This window comes from Ovis canadensis, chromosome 11, assembly GCF_042477335.2.
Source record: "Ovis canadensis isolate MfBH-ARS-UI-01 breed Bighorn chromosome 11, ARS-UI_OviCan_v2, whole genome shotgun sequence".
Taxonomy (NCBI): domain Eukaryota; kingdom Metazoa; phylum Chordata; class Mammalia; order Artiodactyla; family Bovidae; genus Ovis; species Ovis canadensis.
Genome location: NC_091255.1, coordinates 22,145,482 through 22,165,433, shown reverse-complemented (window position 1 = coordinate 22,165,433; position 19,952 = coordinate 22,145,482). Strand labels below are relative to the sequence as shown.

The following is a 19,952-nucleotide window of genomic DNA, read 5'->3' as shown; positions in this document are numbered from 1 at the left end:
GAGGGATAGAAATCAAAAAAACATATTTCATGTACTAGAGAAACTTGCCTAATGCTTGTGCTATTTTGTAAGAAGATAGTGCCTTTTATGGCTATCATAAGGATTAAGTAGATATTATTCATTGCAAAATACTATAAACTTCTATTTGTACAGTCTTACTAGTTCTCATGTTATTTATTTTTCCATCGATAAAAAAGTCACATTACAAAAAACAAAACACCCAGAAGAGATAGAGAGGGAGAAAGCATCACCCCTAATTTTACTACTTAATGAAACAACTATTAGCATCTTTTCCTGATTTTTTTTCTTCCATGCCTGATTTTTTACTTTTCTTACAGTGTACGTATAATTTTGTAACCTGAGTTCAAGCTTCTTGAGCTAGGCATTATGTAAGGAATTATTACTGCAACATGCAGATGGTGATTTCAGCCATGAAATTAAAAGACGCTTACTCCTTGGAAGAAAAGTTATGACCAACCTAGATAGCATATTCAAAAGCAGAGACATCACTTTGCCAACTAACGTCCGTCTAGTCAAGGCTATGGTTTTTCCTGTGGTCATGTATGGATGTGAGAGTTGGACTGTGAAGAAGGCTGAGCGCTGAAGAATTGATGCTTTTGAACTGTGGTGTTGGAGAAGGCTCTCAAGAGTTCCTTGGACTGCAAGGAGATCACCGCTGGGATTTCTTTGGAAGGAATGATGCCGAAGCTGAAACTCCAGTACTTTGGCCACCTCATGCGAAGAGTTGACTCATTGGAAAAGACTCTGATGCTGGGAGGGACTGGGGGCAGGAGGAGAAGGGTACAACAGAGGATGAGAAGGCTGGATGGCATCACTGACTTGATGGACGTGAGTCTGAGTGAACTCCGGGAGTTGGTGATGGACAGGAAGGCCTGGTGTGCTGTGATTCATGGGGTCGCAAAGAGTCGGACACAAATGAGCGACTGAACTGAACTGAGGATAACTAAACATTTAGTATCTATCTGTCTCTGAAACGTTCTGCCCTTAATTCAGCTCCGGGGCTGTGGGAATGATGCACAGTGATGAAGATTCCAATATAAACAACACCCATGGAAAAATGCACCTGTGCCTATTTTAACAGTTGATCTGTGTCCTTCAGATCTTAGTGTCCCTCTGTGAGACTTTATCATGGTGTGAATTTACCATTTACCATGGAAAATCAAAGGCTTGTTCATACCTGGCTGAAGTCAAATGAAAATATTAAAGGCTCAATGGGAAGGGAAGGAAGGTGTCAGGTGAATTACATACTTTATCCCATTTATCTTCATCAAACACAGTCGGGTAGGTTTCATCAACCATAGTTCAGAAATGAGGGGTTAAAAAAACTTGCCCAAGGTTGTATTAAGTAGCAGTACAAAGATTAGCACTTAAGTCACTCCAGTATGCCAGACAGGTAAATAAGAAAGCATATGCACCCTTCATTTAAAAAGGAAAATAGAAGGATTTGATTTTTTTTTAAATTAAAATATATTCATGTATTTCTTGAGGGGAAAAAATTGTTTCAAAGGAAACCTTCAAAGAAAAGGGAAATGAAAAAATAAAATACCTCCTCCCCCACCAAGAGTTAGTAACCTCTGGTAGTAATAATACCAGAAATGGTAAGATATAACTTTAAGGACTTACAAGGTAATTAATACCACTTTCCATAATCTCCTACAACACCAAAGAGAAAAAACTGATCCTACTGAAAGGGAGTTAATGACCATATCAGCCCAGGAGCCCAGCCCCCTCTAGTTATAAATTGTGACAATATTCTGATGTCAAACCTCTGACTGTGCAAATAAAAACAAGGGAAACTGAAGGGGTGGGGTGTAGCAGAGGTCCCCAGATTGGTTAGAAGGCAGCATCTAACCTACTGTGTTGCTCATCTGCTCTCTGCTTTGCCAAATAGTAGCAAATCTGTGTTACAGGAAATTGTAAGCCTCAAGCAAGACTTCACCCACCCAAAATGTATACATTGTTGCAAACATAACCTCTGCAATTCTGTCTCCAGAACCCTGGAGCAAAGTCTGACTACAATCTGGATGCTAATCAGGGATAATCTTCCTTCACCAGAGGGCTTCTAAACTCCCAGCCCCTACATTCATACCCTCTTGCCACATCTGCTGGAAATCCAAGACTCAGCTTCCCCCCACCTTCCTCCTTGCTTCCATGGAGACAAACAGTTTACTCCCCCCACCCCCCAACTCTAAGCCATGGTTATTTTTAACTGTAAAACTCTGAGCCAGGTCACAGCTGGGATCTGGAAGATGCAATGACGTCTATAGCCACCCTTCTCTCCCACCAACGCCTTCTTTTCTGCAGTTGCTGGGGGTGGAGGCACTCCTGGGAGATTTTGCTCTCAAAAGCATTTTGCTTTACATCATTGAAGCTAAACCTGTGCTCACTGAGATCTGACAGGTGTCTTGAATCTGAAACTATGCACACCCAAAACAAGGCAAAGATCTAGCGGGGGGTGGGGGCAGCCAGGTAAGGATGCACATTGCTGTCACCTACCTGTGACTAGAGCTTAGATAAATGCCCTTTGGTAAAAAAATAAATAAATAAATAAAATAAAATAAAATAAAAATATATATATATATCAAGATGTCATCCTCTAGGCAAAAAAAAAAATTGGGCTCTGGCTCCTGCCCCCAGTCCAGTGGCTTTTCTGCTGCAGCTTGACTTTGCTTAAAAGAGGCTCCCAACGGGATACTGTGTGGGAAAACTGTTCCACCTCTCAAAGGCAAAGCAAATTCCCAGGCAGTAAAGGCTGGCCCACTGCGGCACTCTCCTCCTCTCCTGAGCGTTCTTATCAGTTCACCCATCTCCAAGGCCCCTGATACTTGGGAGCTGGTGTCTTCAAGGTACTTCTGAACTTTTCATCCCTTTTCAATGATTGTGGGGAAAAGAGATTAAATTACCCTGAAAATGGCCTTTTTCATCTTAGACAACATCCTATGGTTGGAAACTGAAATAAGAACATCAGATATTTAGTCCCAACTGAGTTTTCCGATAGAGTATATTGTTTGGGAACATTAAACTCCACAGTGCAGGTCCCCGTATTTTTTATTTCTTAAAATAATGTTTTATGTTGTGATAATGGGGGGTGTGTGGAACGGGGAATTCAAATAGTTATCTATCATTTAATGAGAGAAAAGAGGGTTAGGTTAGCCACCAATACAGAAACGGGGAGTGTACTTGGAAGGAAAGCTCTCTGGGGAGGAGAGAGGTATATTGGAAGTGTTATGAGTTGGCACTTAGCGGTCAGTTCACAATGGTGATAACAGCATTTCAGCATTTTTTGCTATGATTAATAATAAAGTGCTAGCTTCTTAAAACAATTGTGAGGCCGCCTCTCCACACTTCCTGAGATGCTACTTCTGATCAACATAACTCTGGACCAAGGCAAGATTAACTGCCAAACTCAGATGACCATTATATCTACTACTGCAGGCAAGAATCCCTTAGAAGAAATGGAGTAGCCATCATGGTCAACAGAAGAGTCCGAAATGCAGTACTTGGATGCAGTCTCAAAAACGACAGAATGATCTCTGTTCATTTCCAAGGCAAACCATTCAATATTACAGTAATCCAAGTCTATGCCCCAACCAGTAACGCTGAAGAAGCTGAAGTTGAACGGTTCTATGAAGACCTACAAGACCTTTTAGAATTGACACCCAAAAAAGATGTCCTTTTCATTATAGGGGACTGGAATGCAAAAGTAGGAAGTCAAGAAACACCTGGAGTAACAGGCAAATTTGGCCTTGGAATACGGAATGAAGCAGGGCAAAGACTAATAGAGTTTTGCCAAGAAAATGCACTGGTCACAGCAAACACCCTCTTCCAACAACACAAGAGAAGACTCTACACATGGACATTACCAGATGGTCAACACTGAAATCAGATTGATTATATTCTCTGCAGCAAAAGATGGAGAAGCTCTATACAGTCAACAAAAACAAGACCAGGAGCTGACTGTGGCTCAGATCATGAACTCCTTATTACCAAATTCAGACTCAAATTGAAGAAAACAGGGAAAACCGCTAGACCATTCAGGCATGACCTCAATCAAATCCCTTATGATTATACAGTGGAAGTGAGAAATAGATTTAAGGGCCTATATCTGATAGATAGAGTGCCTGATGAACTATGGAATGAGATTCGTGACATTGTACAGGAGACAGGGATCAAGACCATCCCCGTGGAAAAGAAATGCAAAAAAGCAAAATGGCTGTCTGGGGAGGCCTTATAAATAGCTGTGAAAAGAAGAGAGGCGAAAAGCCAAGGAGAAAAGGAAAGATATAAGCATCTGAATGCAGAGTTCCAAAGAATAGCAAGAAGAGATAAGAAAGCCTTCTTCAGTGATCAATGCAAAGAAATAGAGGAAAAGTACAGAACGGGAAAGACTAGAGATCTCTTCAAGAAAATTAGAGATACCAAGGGAACATTTCATGCAAAGATGGGTTCGATAAAGGATAGAAATGGTCTGGACCTAACAGAAGCAGAAGATATTAAGAAGAGGTGGCAAGAATACACTGAACTGTACAAAAAAGATCTTCATAACCCGGATAATCACGATGGTGTGATCACTCATCTAGAGCCAGACATCCTGGAATGTGAAGTCAAGTGGGCCTTAGAAAACATCACTACGAACAAAGCTAGTGGAGGTGATGGAATTCCAGTAGAGCTATTTCAAATCCTGAACGATGATGCTGTGAAAGTGCTGCATTCAATATGCCAGCAAATTTGGAAAACTCAGCAGTGGCCACAGGACTGGAGAAGGTTAGTTTTCATTCCAATCCCAAAGAAAGGCAATGCCAAAGAATGCTCAAACTACCGCACAATTGCATTCATCTCACACGCTAGTAAAGTAATGCTCAAAATTCTCCAAGCCAGGCTTCAGCAATACCTGAACTGTGAACTTCCAGATGTTCAAGCTGGTTTTAGAAAAGGCAGAGGAACCAGAGATCAAATGGCCAACATCCGCTGGATCATCGAAAACGCAAGAGTTCCAGAAAAACATCTATTTCTGCTTTATTGACTATGCCAAAGCCTTTGATTGTGTGGATCACAATAAACTGTGGAAAATTCTGAAAGAGATGGGAATACCAGACCACCTAACCTGCCTCCTGAGAAATCTGTATGCAGGTCAAGAAGCAACAGTTATAACTGGACATGGAACAACAGACTGGTTCTAAATAGGAAAAGGAGTGCGTCAAGGCTGTATATTGTCACCCTGCTTATTTAACTTATATGCAGAGTACATCATAAGAAACGCTGGACTGGAAGAAACACAAGCTGGAATCAAGATTGCCGGGAGAAATATCAATCACCTCAGATATGCAGATGATACCACCCTTATGGCAGAAAGTGAAGAGGAACTAAAAAGCCTCTTGATGAAAGTAAAGGAGGAGAGTGAAAAAGCTGGCTTAAAGCTCAACATTCAGAAAACAAAGATCATGGCATCTGGTCCCATAACTCCATGGGAAATGGATGGAGAAACAGTAGAAACAGTGTCAGACTTTACTTTTTTGGGCTCCAAAATCACTGCAGATGGTGATTGCAACCATGAAATTAAAAGACGCTTACTCCTTGGAAGAAAAGTTATGACCAACCTAGATAGCATATTCAAAAGCAGAGACATTACTTTGCCAACAAAGGTCCGTCTAGTCAAGGCTATGGTTTTTCCAGTGGTCATGTATGGATGTGAGAGTTGGACTGTGAAGAAGGCTGAGCGCTGAAGAATTGATGCTTTTGAACGGTGGTGTTGGAGAAGGCTCTCGAGAGTCCCTTGGACTGCAAGGATATCCAACCAGTCCATTCTGAAGGAGATCAGCCCTGGGATTTCTTTGGAAGGAATGATGCTGAAGCTGAAACTTCAGTAGTCTGGCCACCTCATGCGAAGAGTTGACTCATTGGAGAAGACTTTGATGCTGGGAGGGATCAGGGGAAGGAGGAGAAGGGGAAGACCGAGGATGAGATGGCTGGATGGCATCACGGACTTGATGGACGCGACTCTGAGTGAACTCCGGGAGTTGGTGATGGATAGGGAGGCCTGGCGTGCTGTGATTCATGGGGTTGCAGAGTCGGACACGACTGAGCGACTGAACTGAACTGAACTGAACCTGAGAGCTGTCACATAAGACCTCCAGGGAGGCCAGAGACAGCTGAAAAACTGTGTGGCTCGATTAAGAACACAAGATTAATTCAATCAAATGGTTTATCCGCTGCCACAGAAATCCAGTCTATTCTATAGAAAGTGAAGTGGCTCAGTCATGTCTGACTCTGCAACCCGTGGACTGTAGCCCACCAAGTTCCTCCGTCCATGGGATTCTCCAGGCAAGAGTACTGGAGTGGGTTGCCATTTCCTTCTCCGCCTATTCTATAGGCTGTATCTATTAAATAAAAGTTTTTGCAGCGCTCAGTTTGGGGCATTAAACATTTTAATGGTCATTTTCCACATTCTTATCTCAACTTCCTTATTCCTACTCTTAACAGGGAAGGGGGCCCAGTACATAATGCATACCAAGCAAGTAACTCATAGTGACAAAGGAATTTTAATGTCAGATGCAAAACATTTCTCCTTCAAGTACCTGTGTCTCTTGCCTTGTTAGCCTGGTCAGTTGAATCAAAGGGCAGTTTATCTCAGTGCATCTCAACTGGTAGAAGCCAAAGCAACAAGGCAAACAATGAACAAAGAACTGCCTCTATTAGATACAAAAACCGGCTTTCCAAGTTTCTGGGAAGTGATTTACCTGTCCCCACCCTCTAGTCCTCAGAAGCAGCATACAATGCCAATGAGGACTCCGTGGATAGGAGACGTAGGTTCCAAGATACTTCCAAGCTACTCTTCACTACCGTTCCCTCTCCCAGAACAAGTGTCCGAGTCAGCACGACCACTGACTGCCATCCTGTCCAGGCTGCTCTGGCTCTCCTTGCACCCCGAGATCAGTATCACATTTCATGCAGAGGGCTGGTTATTGTGTCCGATTGAAAGGAAAGTCTTTATTATAGCTGGGCTACCTCTTCTGCACAGGCCACAGACATGGCAGTGTCCCACCGTAGCAGAGGTGGTCCTCTCTGGCTGATCTGGGAGAGGTTACTCACACCCAGCCGAACACACTGGAAAGGAAAGCAAAGCTTCCTGTTGAATGGAACTAACTTCCAGAAATTCAGATTAAAAAGCCAGGTACATGTAAGGTGTAGGAAAGCTTTTTGTGTTAATAACAGTGTATAAGGTATCTACAAAGACATCCTTAAAAATGAATGGGCGAGGGACTTCCCTGATGGTCCAATGGCTAAGATTCCATGCTCCCAGGGCAAGGGGTCTTGGTTCAATCCCTGGTCAGGGAACTAGATCCCAAGTGCTGCAACTAAAGACCCTATCTATGTGCCACAAGCAAGATCCGGCACAGCCAAATTAATAAATTTAAAAAAAAGAATGGGCAATATTCCAGAATGCTGTTTAGAACACAGTACAGCTCTCTTGCTTGGAAACCAGGCAAGGTGTTTCAGAGTTACAAACGAGTTAGCTTTCCAAAGCTTCTCTTTGTTAAGTTTGGTCTTCTTCTGACTCATCATGCTGGAAACTTTAGTTATTATATATCTACATTTTTCCTCAAGTTCCCAAGTAGAACTTTGTTATTGATGAATGTCACTGGTTTTCTTCCCTTTCCCGTAACCACAAGCTGAGGATCTCATTACTCAAAACTGGGAAGTTTGTCCTTATCATTTAGCAGTGACTGGTTAACCAAGTTCCAGATTTAAAATGGGGGCTTGGGGTGGGGGGAGTTGTAAACAATAAAAGGATGAAAACTGGAACCCAAGAAGAGATAAATCAAAAATAGTTTGTTTCAATAGAGACTGTTAAGGTCTCTGAGCACAAGAAGGGGTCACTGAACAGAAAAAAAAAGTTCCAACAGAAATCCTTTAAATTGTAATAAAAATCCCTCACAGTTAAAGGTCTTTATTCATTGTTCATTGCTGTTGAGTTTTAAACTTTCCTCCTTCTGAGATGATCTGGACCAAGAAAGACCTATATCAATGTAGTTGGCTTACAGCCAGTCCCATCTAGCAGAAAAGGGGAAGGATGGAATATTCTCTGAAAAGTTCTTGCTAGCTCTGGATTTTTAGTAAGAAGGGCCTTCCTTTGGTGACAAGAGGGAAGGAAGGGAATAATGTAGTAAGCTAGTTAGCGACATCAAGTAACATCAGCAAATGCTTTTCTATTATAAATGCAAAAGGATAGTGACTCCTTTTGAGTACTCCTCACCCAAAATTATGGCTTGGTTTGAGAAACCCCCTAGAATTCTAAGTCTTAAATTCTGCAAAATTGGGTTTACCAAAACCATAACAATCCTACTTTCTAAAACTCCAGTCTTTTGAAATTACAGCCTTATTTTTGTCACTATTTTCAACCATGCCATTTTCATCAAATCTGATTCCCCAATCAGCTTTTCAGGCTTCAACTGGATCCAAGGTTTCTATCAGACTGTCCCGCCGTCCTCCCACTCCGAACCTCCACAGCTGCCCCTTGTGTCTTAGCCAACTAAATCTCTTGGCACCGTTTTCCTTACTCCCATGGCTGTCTCCACATCCTCCTCCACCCACGATGTCTGGAACAGTCTCCCTCTTCCATCTGCCATTTTATTTCCCTCACCTCTCCCAGGAAGCCTTCCTTAATCAAGACTAAGGACCGCGGACTACAGCAGACATCACCAGACACTGACATCTAGTGCACTTTGAGAACAGTACTTCAAAGAGGCTGGACTTCCCTCGGGGTCCAGTGGTTAGCAATCTGCCTGCCAATGTAGGGGACCCGCGTTGGATCCCTGGTCTGGGAGGACTCCACATGTCCAAGGGCAACTAAGCCCATGCGCCACAAGTCCTGAGCCCGCGCTCTAGAGCCCATATGCCACAAGAGAAGTCACAGAAATGAGAAGCCCGAGCACCACAACTAGAGAAAGCCCATGTGCAGCAACGAAGACCCGGTGCAGCCAGAACTAATAAATAAAAATATTTTTAAAAAGTCTTAGCATTAAAAAAAAGAAAAAAAAAAGAGGCAATCCCTTTATAATCAACTTGGGGTGATGGTGGTGATAGACTGTTTTCTAAAGATAGGACTATGTCAAGAAAACAAAAAAATAAACAAAAAAAGAAAACCACAAGACACCCTTTTAAAATCCTTAAGTCCTTTATTCTAATTCCTTCAGATCCTAAGAGTTTCCTTTTCATTTGTAAACCCTAGATGAAGTCCATTAGCAAACCACATGCATATTTACATCAGCCAAGAAGTTTGTGCCGATATTTCCAACCAAGTATATGATATTTGAATTAGGTATTTTGAATGATGAAAGAACTAAAGAATCAGTCAGCTATTGGAGGTAATCTGTGAAGATTCTGTTTGCTTCCAACAGAATAGGGATAACCCTCTGAGTCTGGCTTCCTACTGTGCAAAAGGATTTAAGGACCAACTTTCAGATGTGGTGGAGTCACTCACCCTCATATCTAGTGAGTTCCACACATGAAAAGGCTTTCCTTTTGTTTTAAAAGTAGCTCTTCTTGTAGGCTACCCTTTTACCGTTGAGAAACTAGGGTTCAGGTCTCATCCAAGCAATGCTGAAATTAACTGAATCATCTCCATCCTCGGGGACCTGGTATTCCGGGAAGCCCCCGGTGACAACAGGGGTGAGCCCAGGACACACGTGTTAGCACAGTGCAGCGTGATGAGGTGGGCATCCAGCACCCTAAGTGTGCTTCAGTGACCAGAATATTTGACACACCCACAAATTAAGTAGCAAAACATTTTAATCAATTCTAAAAATAAGAGACATTTTATATCCGTTGCTACCTCCTCAAAAGTCTTCTGCAGACTAGATAGTCGGACTGCAGATTACATATCCAGACATTCAAGTTCAAAGCACAGTTTGGGACAAGACCATCATGGGGAGGCTTTCCTCCTTTCTACTCATAAACCTAAGTTGTCAGCTTAAAAAGAAACCCTCGAAAGAGAACGCTTTCTCTCACTATAACCTCTTTATTTTAAATCTGCCTGTAACGTTTGAAGGCAAAACATAATCAGAAAACCAACCTCCCAAGCAGGTACAAGGATCTGACCTGGGCTCCTGGGATTACATACTGGTTTAGTTCTATTTTTACTAACACTGTGATGTGAGGTACTATGGTTCTTGTTTTAGTTACAAGAGGTGTTAGGAATGAATGCCCACACACAATTAACAATAGCTTATCTAGCACATAACTCTGCAGCACAATACCAACAAGAGGAGTATTTTAAAGCAGGGTGGAGAAGAAAGCAGACACTAATAAAACTGAAGATTTCCTTTGTTCTTCCCCTCTTTTCACAATGAGAATGCAGTTCAAAAACAAGGCTCCAGAAAGCCCGTGCGGTCCTTTGGCCTGCCACCCTCCAGGGGAGCCTCAGGCTTTGGTGATGTATCCTTCTCGGATGAGGAAATCATAGATTTTCCGGGTTTTGTTCACGTCTATCTTGATGAGTGCTCTTGCCTGCGCCAGTCTCAAGCCTCCTTGCTTGTTACATTCGTTCAATAAAGCAGATTTGTATTCTAAATAGGCTCCCGGGACCAACCTCACCATCTGACAGAGCTGCAAGACATGGCAAATTTAATCAACATTAACATCTGTCGGTCTTAAAATTTAATCCAGCAGGTATAGCCATAATAAAGTGTAAAGAGTGACATCAACCTCCAACTATTTACAGGAGCTGCTGGTGGCTAGACCACATTCCATTCCGTCTTTTCTTTGGTGAGAATAGTCTCAGGAGACAGAAAAAGGCTGAGGGTGATGCCGGGAGAGCTGCGGCACCTATCAACCGCTCCCCGGGATTTGTCATGGGTGCAAGTCTGTGTCCTGAGGACTGGCCTGGGGCAGAGGCCCGGCATGGTCTGGCCCAGCCTGTCAGGGAAGAGTCGCAGGGCCCGGGGTTGGGATGCTGACACTTGGGTTCCCAAGTGTGAATCACATTATTTCTGGTATCAGTATAAGCCCACAGTCCCTACTTTTGTGATTACACTTCCTACGTTGGAGGGAAAGGAGGTTTAGAGATCTTGCGAAGAGGTCACTTTAACTGCTTAAAGATCCAAAAAGCTGGTTTAATTCCAGTTCACCTACCATTTATCCAGCAATGAACAGTCTGAGGTCACCATTTTGTGGTTAAGGATTTAAAAAACTGCTTGAAACTCTGGGTCATTCCACACTTGAATCAGAACGGCAATCCTTCTTCAGCAACACCTGGATATAACATACACTCCCTTCTCCTCCCACGCTCATCTTCACTGTTCCTACTGGGTAAAATAAAAGTCTAATACTAGGCCCTATTCCATTCTGTCTGACATGAATTTCTGATACGGAGTGGCAGATGAGGACACTGATCTTGCGGACTATAAAAAGAGTACACGAGGAACAGAGGAGGAATTCCTCTTTGGAATGGACTTGAGAGTTGCCGCACATTCTTTGGAAAATGTTTGATGATGATTCATTTGAGGCTGGACTTAAAAGTTTAGAAACACCTAACAGTCATAAGAAGACACATCCAGTGATTAAGCGATTATAGTGGAAAAGAAAAGTAGGTCATGGCTTTTTTAGTTAAAATTAATGTGTGACTATATATGATGATCGATTCCTCTTTTGCGCTTATACCATGGAGACAATTCAAAAATCTTTTAAGTAATGATCATATTGTTGGAATAAGAGGAGAACTTCTGAAAGTGCCCCACTCTTATAGGAAATAACCATTTCCATATACAAGTTATTTTAAGTTTGTAAAAAATTAAATTCAGTGAATAAGTACTTAGTACAGTATCTGGCGCATGGTAAATGCTCAATAAGTGACAGTTGGTATTATTTAGATTTATGTATCATATGCTCTTCGCCCAGCAGATGAACGGTGGCAGGGTGATGAGGAAAGGAGTCCCTGAGACCTGCTAAGGTCGCTTCTTTAACCCCGAGACCTTGAGGATGACTAGAGCTGAACATGCACGTGTGTGATATGAGCAGAGCAAAATGGGTTTGATCCTGTAATGTGTTTTTCACAACAACTCAGTGGATAACCGGCCCCTACTCTCTTTCCTCTAACCAGCTCCCCCTTCTTTTTGTTACCTCCTTTTCTTTCTCATTCAACTTCTCTGTGCCAGGGAGGCCAGTGAGGTTCAAGGGCGGTGCACTTCGTCTACCTATAGATACAGACAGAAAAAGGTATGTATTTTGTAGGAGACAGTACCTCAGGAGTAAAAAGTGTAACAAAGTTCACCATGGTCAGGCTTGTCAGGTACAAAACCACTATACATCGGGTACCCCAAAGTTCACTTGAAAACAAAACCAGTAAGTCAAGGACTTCCCTAGCGGCGCCATGGATAATACTGTGCCTGCCAACGCAGGGGACACAGGTCCGCTCCCTGGCTGGGGAAGAGTCCACGTGCTGCAGAGTAAGTCCTTGACAACCACGGAGTCTATGTGCTGCGACTACTGAAGCCCTTGCGCCCAGAGCCTGTGCTCTGCAACGAGACGCCACCACAAGGAGAGGCCCACGCACTGCGATGAAGAGTAGCCCCTACTCGCTGCAACTAAGAAAGCAAGCCCACACGAGAGCAACAAAAACCCTGCACGGCCAAAAATAACATAAAGAAAGAAAAAAACTTTTTTTAAAAAAAGGTAAGTCAAGTGTCCTTTGCCTTGATAAAATGCACATATAATCACACATACCTCAGAGTCAAATAAGATTATTCTTCCTAACCCAGCAGAAGATTCTAAAATCTACAGCCCAGATGTCATCTGGTTAAGAAAGGTCACATGCCACCTGTCTTGACAGCTGATGAATGGAAATAACAACTCTGCAGGAGAGACATTCCCTAACACTGGCCATTCTGCCAGCAGGCAAACATGGTAATTACCCAGGCACCATTCACCTTGAGATCAAAGGCAGAGTCAGGCCAGCAAAAGGGCCTTCATTATGTATTATTTGAGAGAATATCTGTTCCTCCCAAAGTAGCCCTGTTTACCTGAAAGACCCACACAGAGGAACAATGAGCCAGTATATGGCAAAGCAGAGGCTGAGGTGAACTCACATACCTTGAGAAAGAGACCCAAGCACGAGGTCACTGCCCAGGAGGGGAAGCCTGATATGCGCAACTCTGGGGATTTGTTTTGAATGTAAACTTGAGTGAATGGACTGTGTTAAGCAAAAGAAAATGCAGAATACTACGTTACACTTCATGGGGGCAGGGTGCTGCTTAGCTGGTGGAGAGCAGGGGGAGGGGCTATTGCAGCTCGCTCCGCAAGGAAACAGACTTCCCTTTAATATCAACAGAGGGAGCGGGAGCTGCTCCGCAGTCCTAGGCCTAGCCTGACCCTAAATGCCCTGAAACGGAGATTATGATCACTCAAATGCCTTACCAGTTCCGAGAGGCTAAGTTATGATCAGTGATTCAGGTTTCCAATTCTGCACTGCCTTAGGAGCAACTCAGAGTGTGAAAAGGAGCAAAGAGCCATCTCAGCCTAAACACTTAGGAGCTGAGGGAAGCTGATGCCCGCCAGGGAAGCAACCAAGAGTGAGTGCAAATGGTTCAGAAAACACAAATACCAAAGAAGCTAGGTCAAGTACATTCATTCACTTTAATCAGCCAACATTAAATTTTCTTATTTCTGTATTTAGACTGCGGGAGGATTTGGATGTGAGAAACTTATCCAGTCTGTAAACAGTGGAGTGGTCTCTACGTTCTGATCAGAGGAAGTGGCTAACCTACCATATGGAGCAGGGATGAATGATAACCAAGAAAACAGGCAAACGAACACCATGATCTTAGATCAGCATCTACAACTAATACCACCCCACACTACCCTTTATTAATTACCAAGCAGCAAGGATTATCAGATATCATATGGCTTAATCGTGCCCTGTAAACTGACCTCAAAATAGGACATGCCAGAAGAGATAGGAAAGAGAAATACTTTTAAGTCTCCGACTTATAAAGAAAGCCTTACTATTCTGGCAAGTAATGTGTCTCCTTGCTTATACAGGACACAAAGCCTTTAAATTATCCCCTGTGAGACAATCTTTAAGTCTGTGGTAGATAAAATCATAGTAAACAAACTGTCTGTGAACATTGGTAAAACAGAAAAAACACCTGTCTGAGGTCCTCTCCTTCTGCCTTTGTAGTGTAAACCTGAGGAAAGTTCCTGTTTGGCCATGAAGATTCTATCAACTTGCCGATGTTTATGAATCTGTATAATAATCACCAATCCTTTGCCTAAGCACCTGGCTCCCACAAAGGCGGGAGGGTTTGTTGGGTCACTATAATTCCCAGGATGAAAACTCCACAATTGTGACTTGCTCCAGCCTGAAAAACAATTACCTGAATTCGAAGTCATGGGAACAGAAGGACTCAGGCCAGAATCACTACAAAAAAGAAGAGGAATTTAAACTTACGTCACATCAAAGAAAGCGATTCCCAAAGCCCACGAGAGACTGGGTGACATTTATCAGGTCAGCTACTTAGAAGAGAAGTAATGAGACAGGCTAGACTATGTTTTTACAGGCTATCCCAACTGCACACAACTCAGGAAAGGAAATCTGTTCCAGGGAAGGAAATTGCCTAGATTTGTTAAGAGGTCCTGGTGTGGCACATCACAGAGACCATTCATGAGCAAAAAGCAGGAATTTGATCTTCCAGTGAAAATCACATCAGTAGATACAGAAGAAGGCGTGGCAAGGGAATACACTAATCTTAAAAAATAAGGTCAAAGTAGCAAAGTGGGATTCTAGGAGGCCAGTTACATTTCTCAAAACTGTCAGTACTGTACTGTTTGAGACAGCCTGCTCAAGCTTTCTGAATTCTTCTAGCTACCTAATTATTACAGCTCTGCCATTTAGGGTAGGGCACCCACGGGACTGTCTGAAAATACAGGTAAAGGCCGAAAGCTCCGTGAAGCTGTCCCCCGGACTAATTCCTCACATGTCAGCCTGCCGGCGGAGCCACTGCTGGCAGGCGCTGCTGTCCTGGATGTACTGCAGGACCTCAGAGAGCATGGTGCGTTTGAGGCGTTCCTCTTCTCGAGTCTTCTTGAGGTGATCGTAGGTTCTGGCACCTGTAGGTGTTAAAAAAGTGACTACAATGACAGGGTAGCAGGACTAACCAAAGGGCTGCCAAACTCATCAACAAACAGTTCATCTTTTTTAATTTTTAATTTTTGCAGCCTTGCTATGAGGCTCGTGGCATCCTAGTTCCTCAACCAGGGATCAAACCCAGGCCCATGGCAGTGAAAGCACAGAGCCCTAACCATTGGACCCCAGGGGATTCCCAGTCGTTTTTTAATTTCCTTTGAAAAACTGCTTCCAGAATTATTTTTCTAAGAGCAAAGTGATTTCCCCTAGTTTGAAATCTCTTTCTTGATAAGAAATGAAAATGTGTTTATTCCTTTTCTACCTTTAAGAAATTTGAGAGAGGGAATCCCCAAAACAGAAAAGTACAAAGAAAGTTGGAGTTGCTCCTATTTCCATCCCCTAAAAGTAACTTAATACTGTTATATTTACTTCCTGCTCTATTTTTTCTATCCATATATTTTTCCAAGTCACACAAATGCTATACACATACACTGTTCCTTAAAAACCAGTTAGGATTACAAATAAAAACAAATCCTCATTGACTATTACTATTCTGGTCACCTCTTTCCTGGAGACAGCCAGCATCAGGCAACCCAAATCTGGCATCAGAGTCTTTACATGCATCTTGCTAACAGCTGCATAGTGTTTTCCACACTATTAATGTATAAAAATGCAAAATATCAAACCAGTGGGTTTCAAGCCAAGTTCCACAGAGGCCCAGGTTACCATGAAAACATCTCAGGGATTACTGTGAACGTACCGGTGGTTCTGGGCTCCACACATGATCTGAATCATCAGACTTCAACCTAAGGAGTTCCACTTTTATTTATGGGTTAGTGCTCCACATAAAATTTCATTTTGTAAACAGTTTCCAATGTTAGAAATAAAGAGCCATTTTGCTGGGCTGAACTTGAGCACTGGGTGAACGGGTGATAGCTTTCAATCAACAGGAAGGAGGGAATACTGCAGACCATCCCCAAAACAACAGCAAAACGACAGAAACTGCCACTTACTGAGGACGTGGTGCGTCAGGTACTATACTATGTTTTCATGCATTATCTCTAATTTAATCTCCACATGAGCTCTAAGAGACTTGGAAAATTGAAAACAAATAGAATTACAGATTTGGTAAAAGAGCCAGAATCCAAACCCAAGCTGTCCAAGCCTAGACTTCAGCTCTTAACTGCTAACACAACTGTCTTCTCTTACAACCTGGCTCTACTACAACTAGTTAATCACTTTCATCCTTAGTTTCTCTATTAAATGAGAATAACAATACCCATCTCTTAAGGTGAAAGTGAAGTCGCTCAGTCATGTCTGACTCTGCTACCCCATGGACTGTAGCCCACCAGGCTCCTCTGTCCATGGGATTTTCCAGGCAAGAATACTAGAGTGGGCTGCCACTGCTTTCTCCAGGGGATCTTCCCAACCCAAGGATTGAACCCAGGTCTCTAACATTGTAGGCAGATGCTTTACCGTCTGAGCCACCAGAGAAGTCCCTCTCTTAAGCTGGTGAAGTAGAAAGGGTACAGTTCAATACATGGTGAATGGTTAGGTGCCATGAATATAATCATCTCTAACTCGAGTAACTGGGATGCAAGTGCCTAGAACCAACTGAAGTGTGCTTAATGGGAATGATCAGATCATCACTAAATTTAAAAAGGCTGAGGCTAAAAGTTGGAATACAAAATCTTTCTTTTTAAGAGGCCACAACAGAATCCTAAATTGAAAGTAGCAACTCTGTCATACTTTTTATTTCACCTCAGATAATCCATATAATGGTATTTATAAGGATTAAATAGATGAAGCTTTTTGGAAAGATCAAAAACTCATTCTGAAATGTGAAAGCTTGTTTATATGTTTGGAAGGCACCTGCCCTCTGATTTAGTGTGAAGCATAAACATACTTACTACAAAAATTGGTAATGCCTGCCGTCCTGTATTCCTGGAGCCTTTTGATTTCCCTTCGGAGTTCAAATTCCACTGTTTATCCCCCCAAAAAAGACAGAGAAAAATCAGAAAAACAAAATCAACACCAATGAGCACTTTTACTGCTATTTTCAGTAATTCTGCCTTCTATAATAGACCAGGCAATTCCATTTGGGGAATCCTAATTGTTGCTAATATCTCATTAGAAATTTTACTTAAGAGCTGACAAAAATGTACTGCAGTGGTCTTTTGGCTTCTGTCTCCAGTTGCAGAAAGCAGCTGGAATTGTTTCTTAGAAAACTTCCTAGTGACCTGGCTGAATTCATTTAGCTACAGTAGTAATGAATATAATTTCTTAAACCATGAAGTTTCCCTGCTCTATTTATTCCTTGTTAAAAGCTCTAGCCACAAAGCCAAATTTCAGTATGAAACCTGTCTCTGGTATTACATGACACAGACCTTTTTGCAAGGGAAGGACAAAATTTTGTGCTCAAGTTCCTGATGGTTTCTTTACAGCTTTTCTCTTACAGGGACAAAAGAGCAGTGTGTTTTCCATAAACCAAGATTTCTGCCTCCTCTGAGCACACAGATCAGGTTGCACTGCTCAGATTATTATGTGATGGAATGTTCAAATCTGGGTGCTTTGAAAAAGAGGATGAAGGAAGAACCTGGACAATCCATGGGGTGTAGTTCCCTGGAGTGACACATAAACCAGGGATGGTACAAACTGGGACAGGAAGTAAAGATCAGCCACCCAGGATAAATCACACAAAGAATGCCAACTAAACAGGGTGTCTGTGAGGACAACCAAGCCAGTTCAGATAAATGCCTGCAATGTCATGCAAGAAATATCTGCACAAAGAGAACAGGATACAAGCCTTCATGAAGTACTTTCCTGAGCTAAATTTGGGAGTCAAAATCAAATACCTGAATCTCATGATGAAAGGCACAGACTCAGCCCCTCAGTCCAGACTGTTTCATAGTCCAGGCGTTACTGCCTTAACAACTTCAATTTTTTATAGTGAGAAATCAAATGGTAACTATGTAGATCTCTCTCAGAGAAGAAAGGCAGGAAAATGATGGAAGTGCTATATATTATTTCCATGAGTCACCCAACTCTGTCCCCACCTAGAAACTAGTTTTAATACTAAAATAATTATGAACAAAATAATATGATTTGCTTCAAAATAATCCAGAAGAGGATGGGAAAGGAATGGGTGGTAAAGATGACAATGGATCAGCCACTGGGTGGCTAACTGCTAAAGTTGGGTGATGGATACATGTATATCATAGTATAATGAACTCCCATGTATTTGCAAACTCCCATATTAAAAATGGGGGGAAAAGCTACTAAACTACTATTCATCTAAGCAGGGGGGGAAGCCACTAGTATTTTTAAGCTTTCTTCTCCATTCCCAAAGTTTCAAATTTATCTCAGAGCAATAAAGGGGAGGAAATAATTTTTTTTTTAAATCCACTTATTTATTTACAGAATTTCACATAAAGCACCATTATCATTTCTATTTATATAAACACACACACAAAGAAATATATGGTCAAGGTTAAAAAACCACCTACATGCATGGCTTTCAATGAACTTGTCATGCTCCACCGGCCCCACAATCCTTGCAAATCGCCTCATTGTTTCATAAAGATCTTGGACTTCCTTGGGATATCGTCGTTCCATTACTACAAAGAAAGTAAAGAATATGAAGATTCCTAAGTTTTCGGTATTTTTTTTAACAAGCAGTAAAATGGAAGAATATTATTCCTAACCTCACATGATTAATTTACCCACGACAGGAAGCAAACCAGAAAGCTGGGGAATGCAGCACACTAATCATGATCTAACCGAACCACAGGGACCACGTCTCAGGGTCGCTGTCAGGGCCAGAGCACACCTGCACTCTGGTGACCCCCACGCCTCGCTGTCTCTCAGTCTGCACAGGGGCAGGAAGTGCTGGCAGTAACAGGAAGGACAATTAAAGGCCGATCATGCATTCGTAGGAACAATGTAGGGCAGAATCTCCGGTACTGACTTCTGCAGAACAAGGGACATCTAGAAGAGGTAGGTCAGTCTGGCAAAGTGTGTGATCTCTCCCATGTCCCACTAAAAATCCTCTCTGTAACTCCATATCCTCAAGTGAGGCGTTTACTTCTTCACTCTCTACGTGGGTCATTTTGCCTTTCTCTAAACTTAATTAAGTACCACAACTTAATATACTACGAATGAAGTTATATTTTAATAACTATCATGGAAGCAAATGGTCATATATGCCACCTGGGATACCCTTACAAGTAGCCAGAATCAGCACTTTTGAGGATCACTACTGACCAGATTTCTAATAAAAAGAGCTATCAGCAAAAAGAGGGGTAGGAAAACCCACCAACAATAATTGGTAGGTTGGAATGATCAGGAATTCTCAAATTGCTACTCAGTCATTTCAATAAGAGTAACTAGGCTAGCTCTGTCCACTCTCAGGCTAAAAATAAAGACTGTTACTTATGACAGTTACTTAAATTGTCATCTTTTCAGATGAATCTCTTCCTTAGCAGGAAAATTCTTGCCCACAAATTCTAGGGGCTGATTTGATGGGCAGCCACAAATTCATTTTATTCACCACCAAAAAACCCTACTTCTACAGGAATAATACAAAAATTTGGAGTAATTTAGTTTAATGAAAAAAGCTCCTATGCCTACGATAGTAAGGTCACACGTACATTCAGTACAATGACAAGTGAAAACCTCTCAGACCACACTGCACATGCCATGTCTTTTTTGGAAGCAACAGAGCCTCCCCTCAGCTCTATCTGTAAAAATACAGTTAAAGAATAAAGAGGCTAAGCTGACCTCTGTCCACCAGCTGGGAACAGAATTTATGCGA

At 42.2% G+C, this 19,952-nt stretch overlaps 1 protein-coding gene across 11 annotated transcripts in view; it reads right to left on the bottom strand.

Moving 5' to 3' along the window:
- Window positions 1-9,177: 9,177 nt before the first annotated feature.
- Window positions 9,178-19,952, bottom strand: part of TADA2A (transcriptional adaptor 2A) — a 45,879-nt gene continuing 35,104 nt past the window's right edge. For all 11 annotated transcript variants that reach the window (XM_069602792.1, XM_069602791.1, XM_069602799.1 and 8 more), the window contains 6 exons: window positions 18,646-18,756; window positions 17,050-17,121; window positions 14,991-15,123; window positions 14,391-14,434; window positions 12,139-12,212; window positions 9,178-10,626 (listed from right to left, as the gene is read on the bottom strand). In XM_069602792.1, coding sequence (XP_069458893.1) covers window positions 10,441-10,626; window positions 12,139-12,212; window positions 14,391-14,434; window positions 14,991-15,123; window positions 17,050-17,121; window positions 18,646-18,756 — 620 coding nt within the window. In that variant the 3' untranslated portion in view covers window positions 9,178-10,440. The remainder of the gene's footprint in view (window positions 10,627-12,138; window positions 12,213-14,390; window positions 14,435-14,990; window positions 15,124-17,049; window positions 17,122-18,645; window positions 18,757-19,952) is intronic.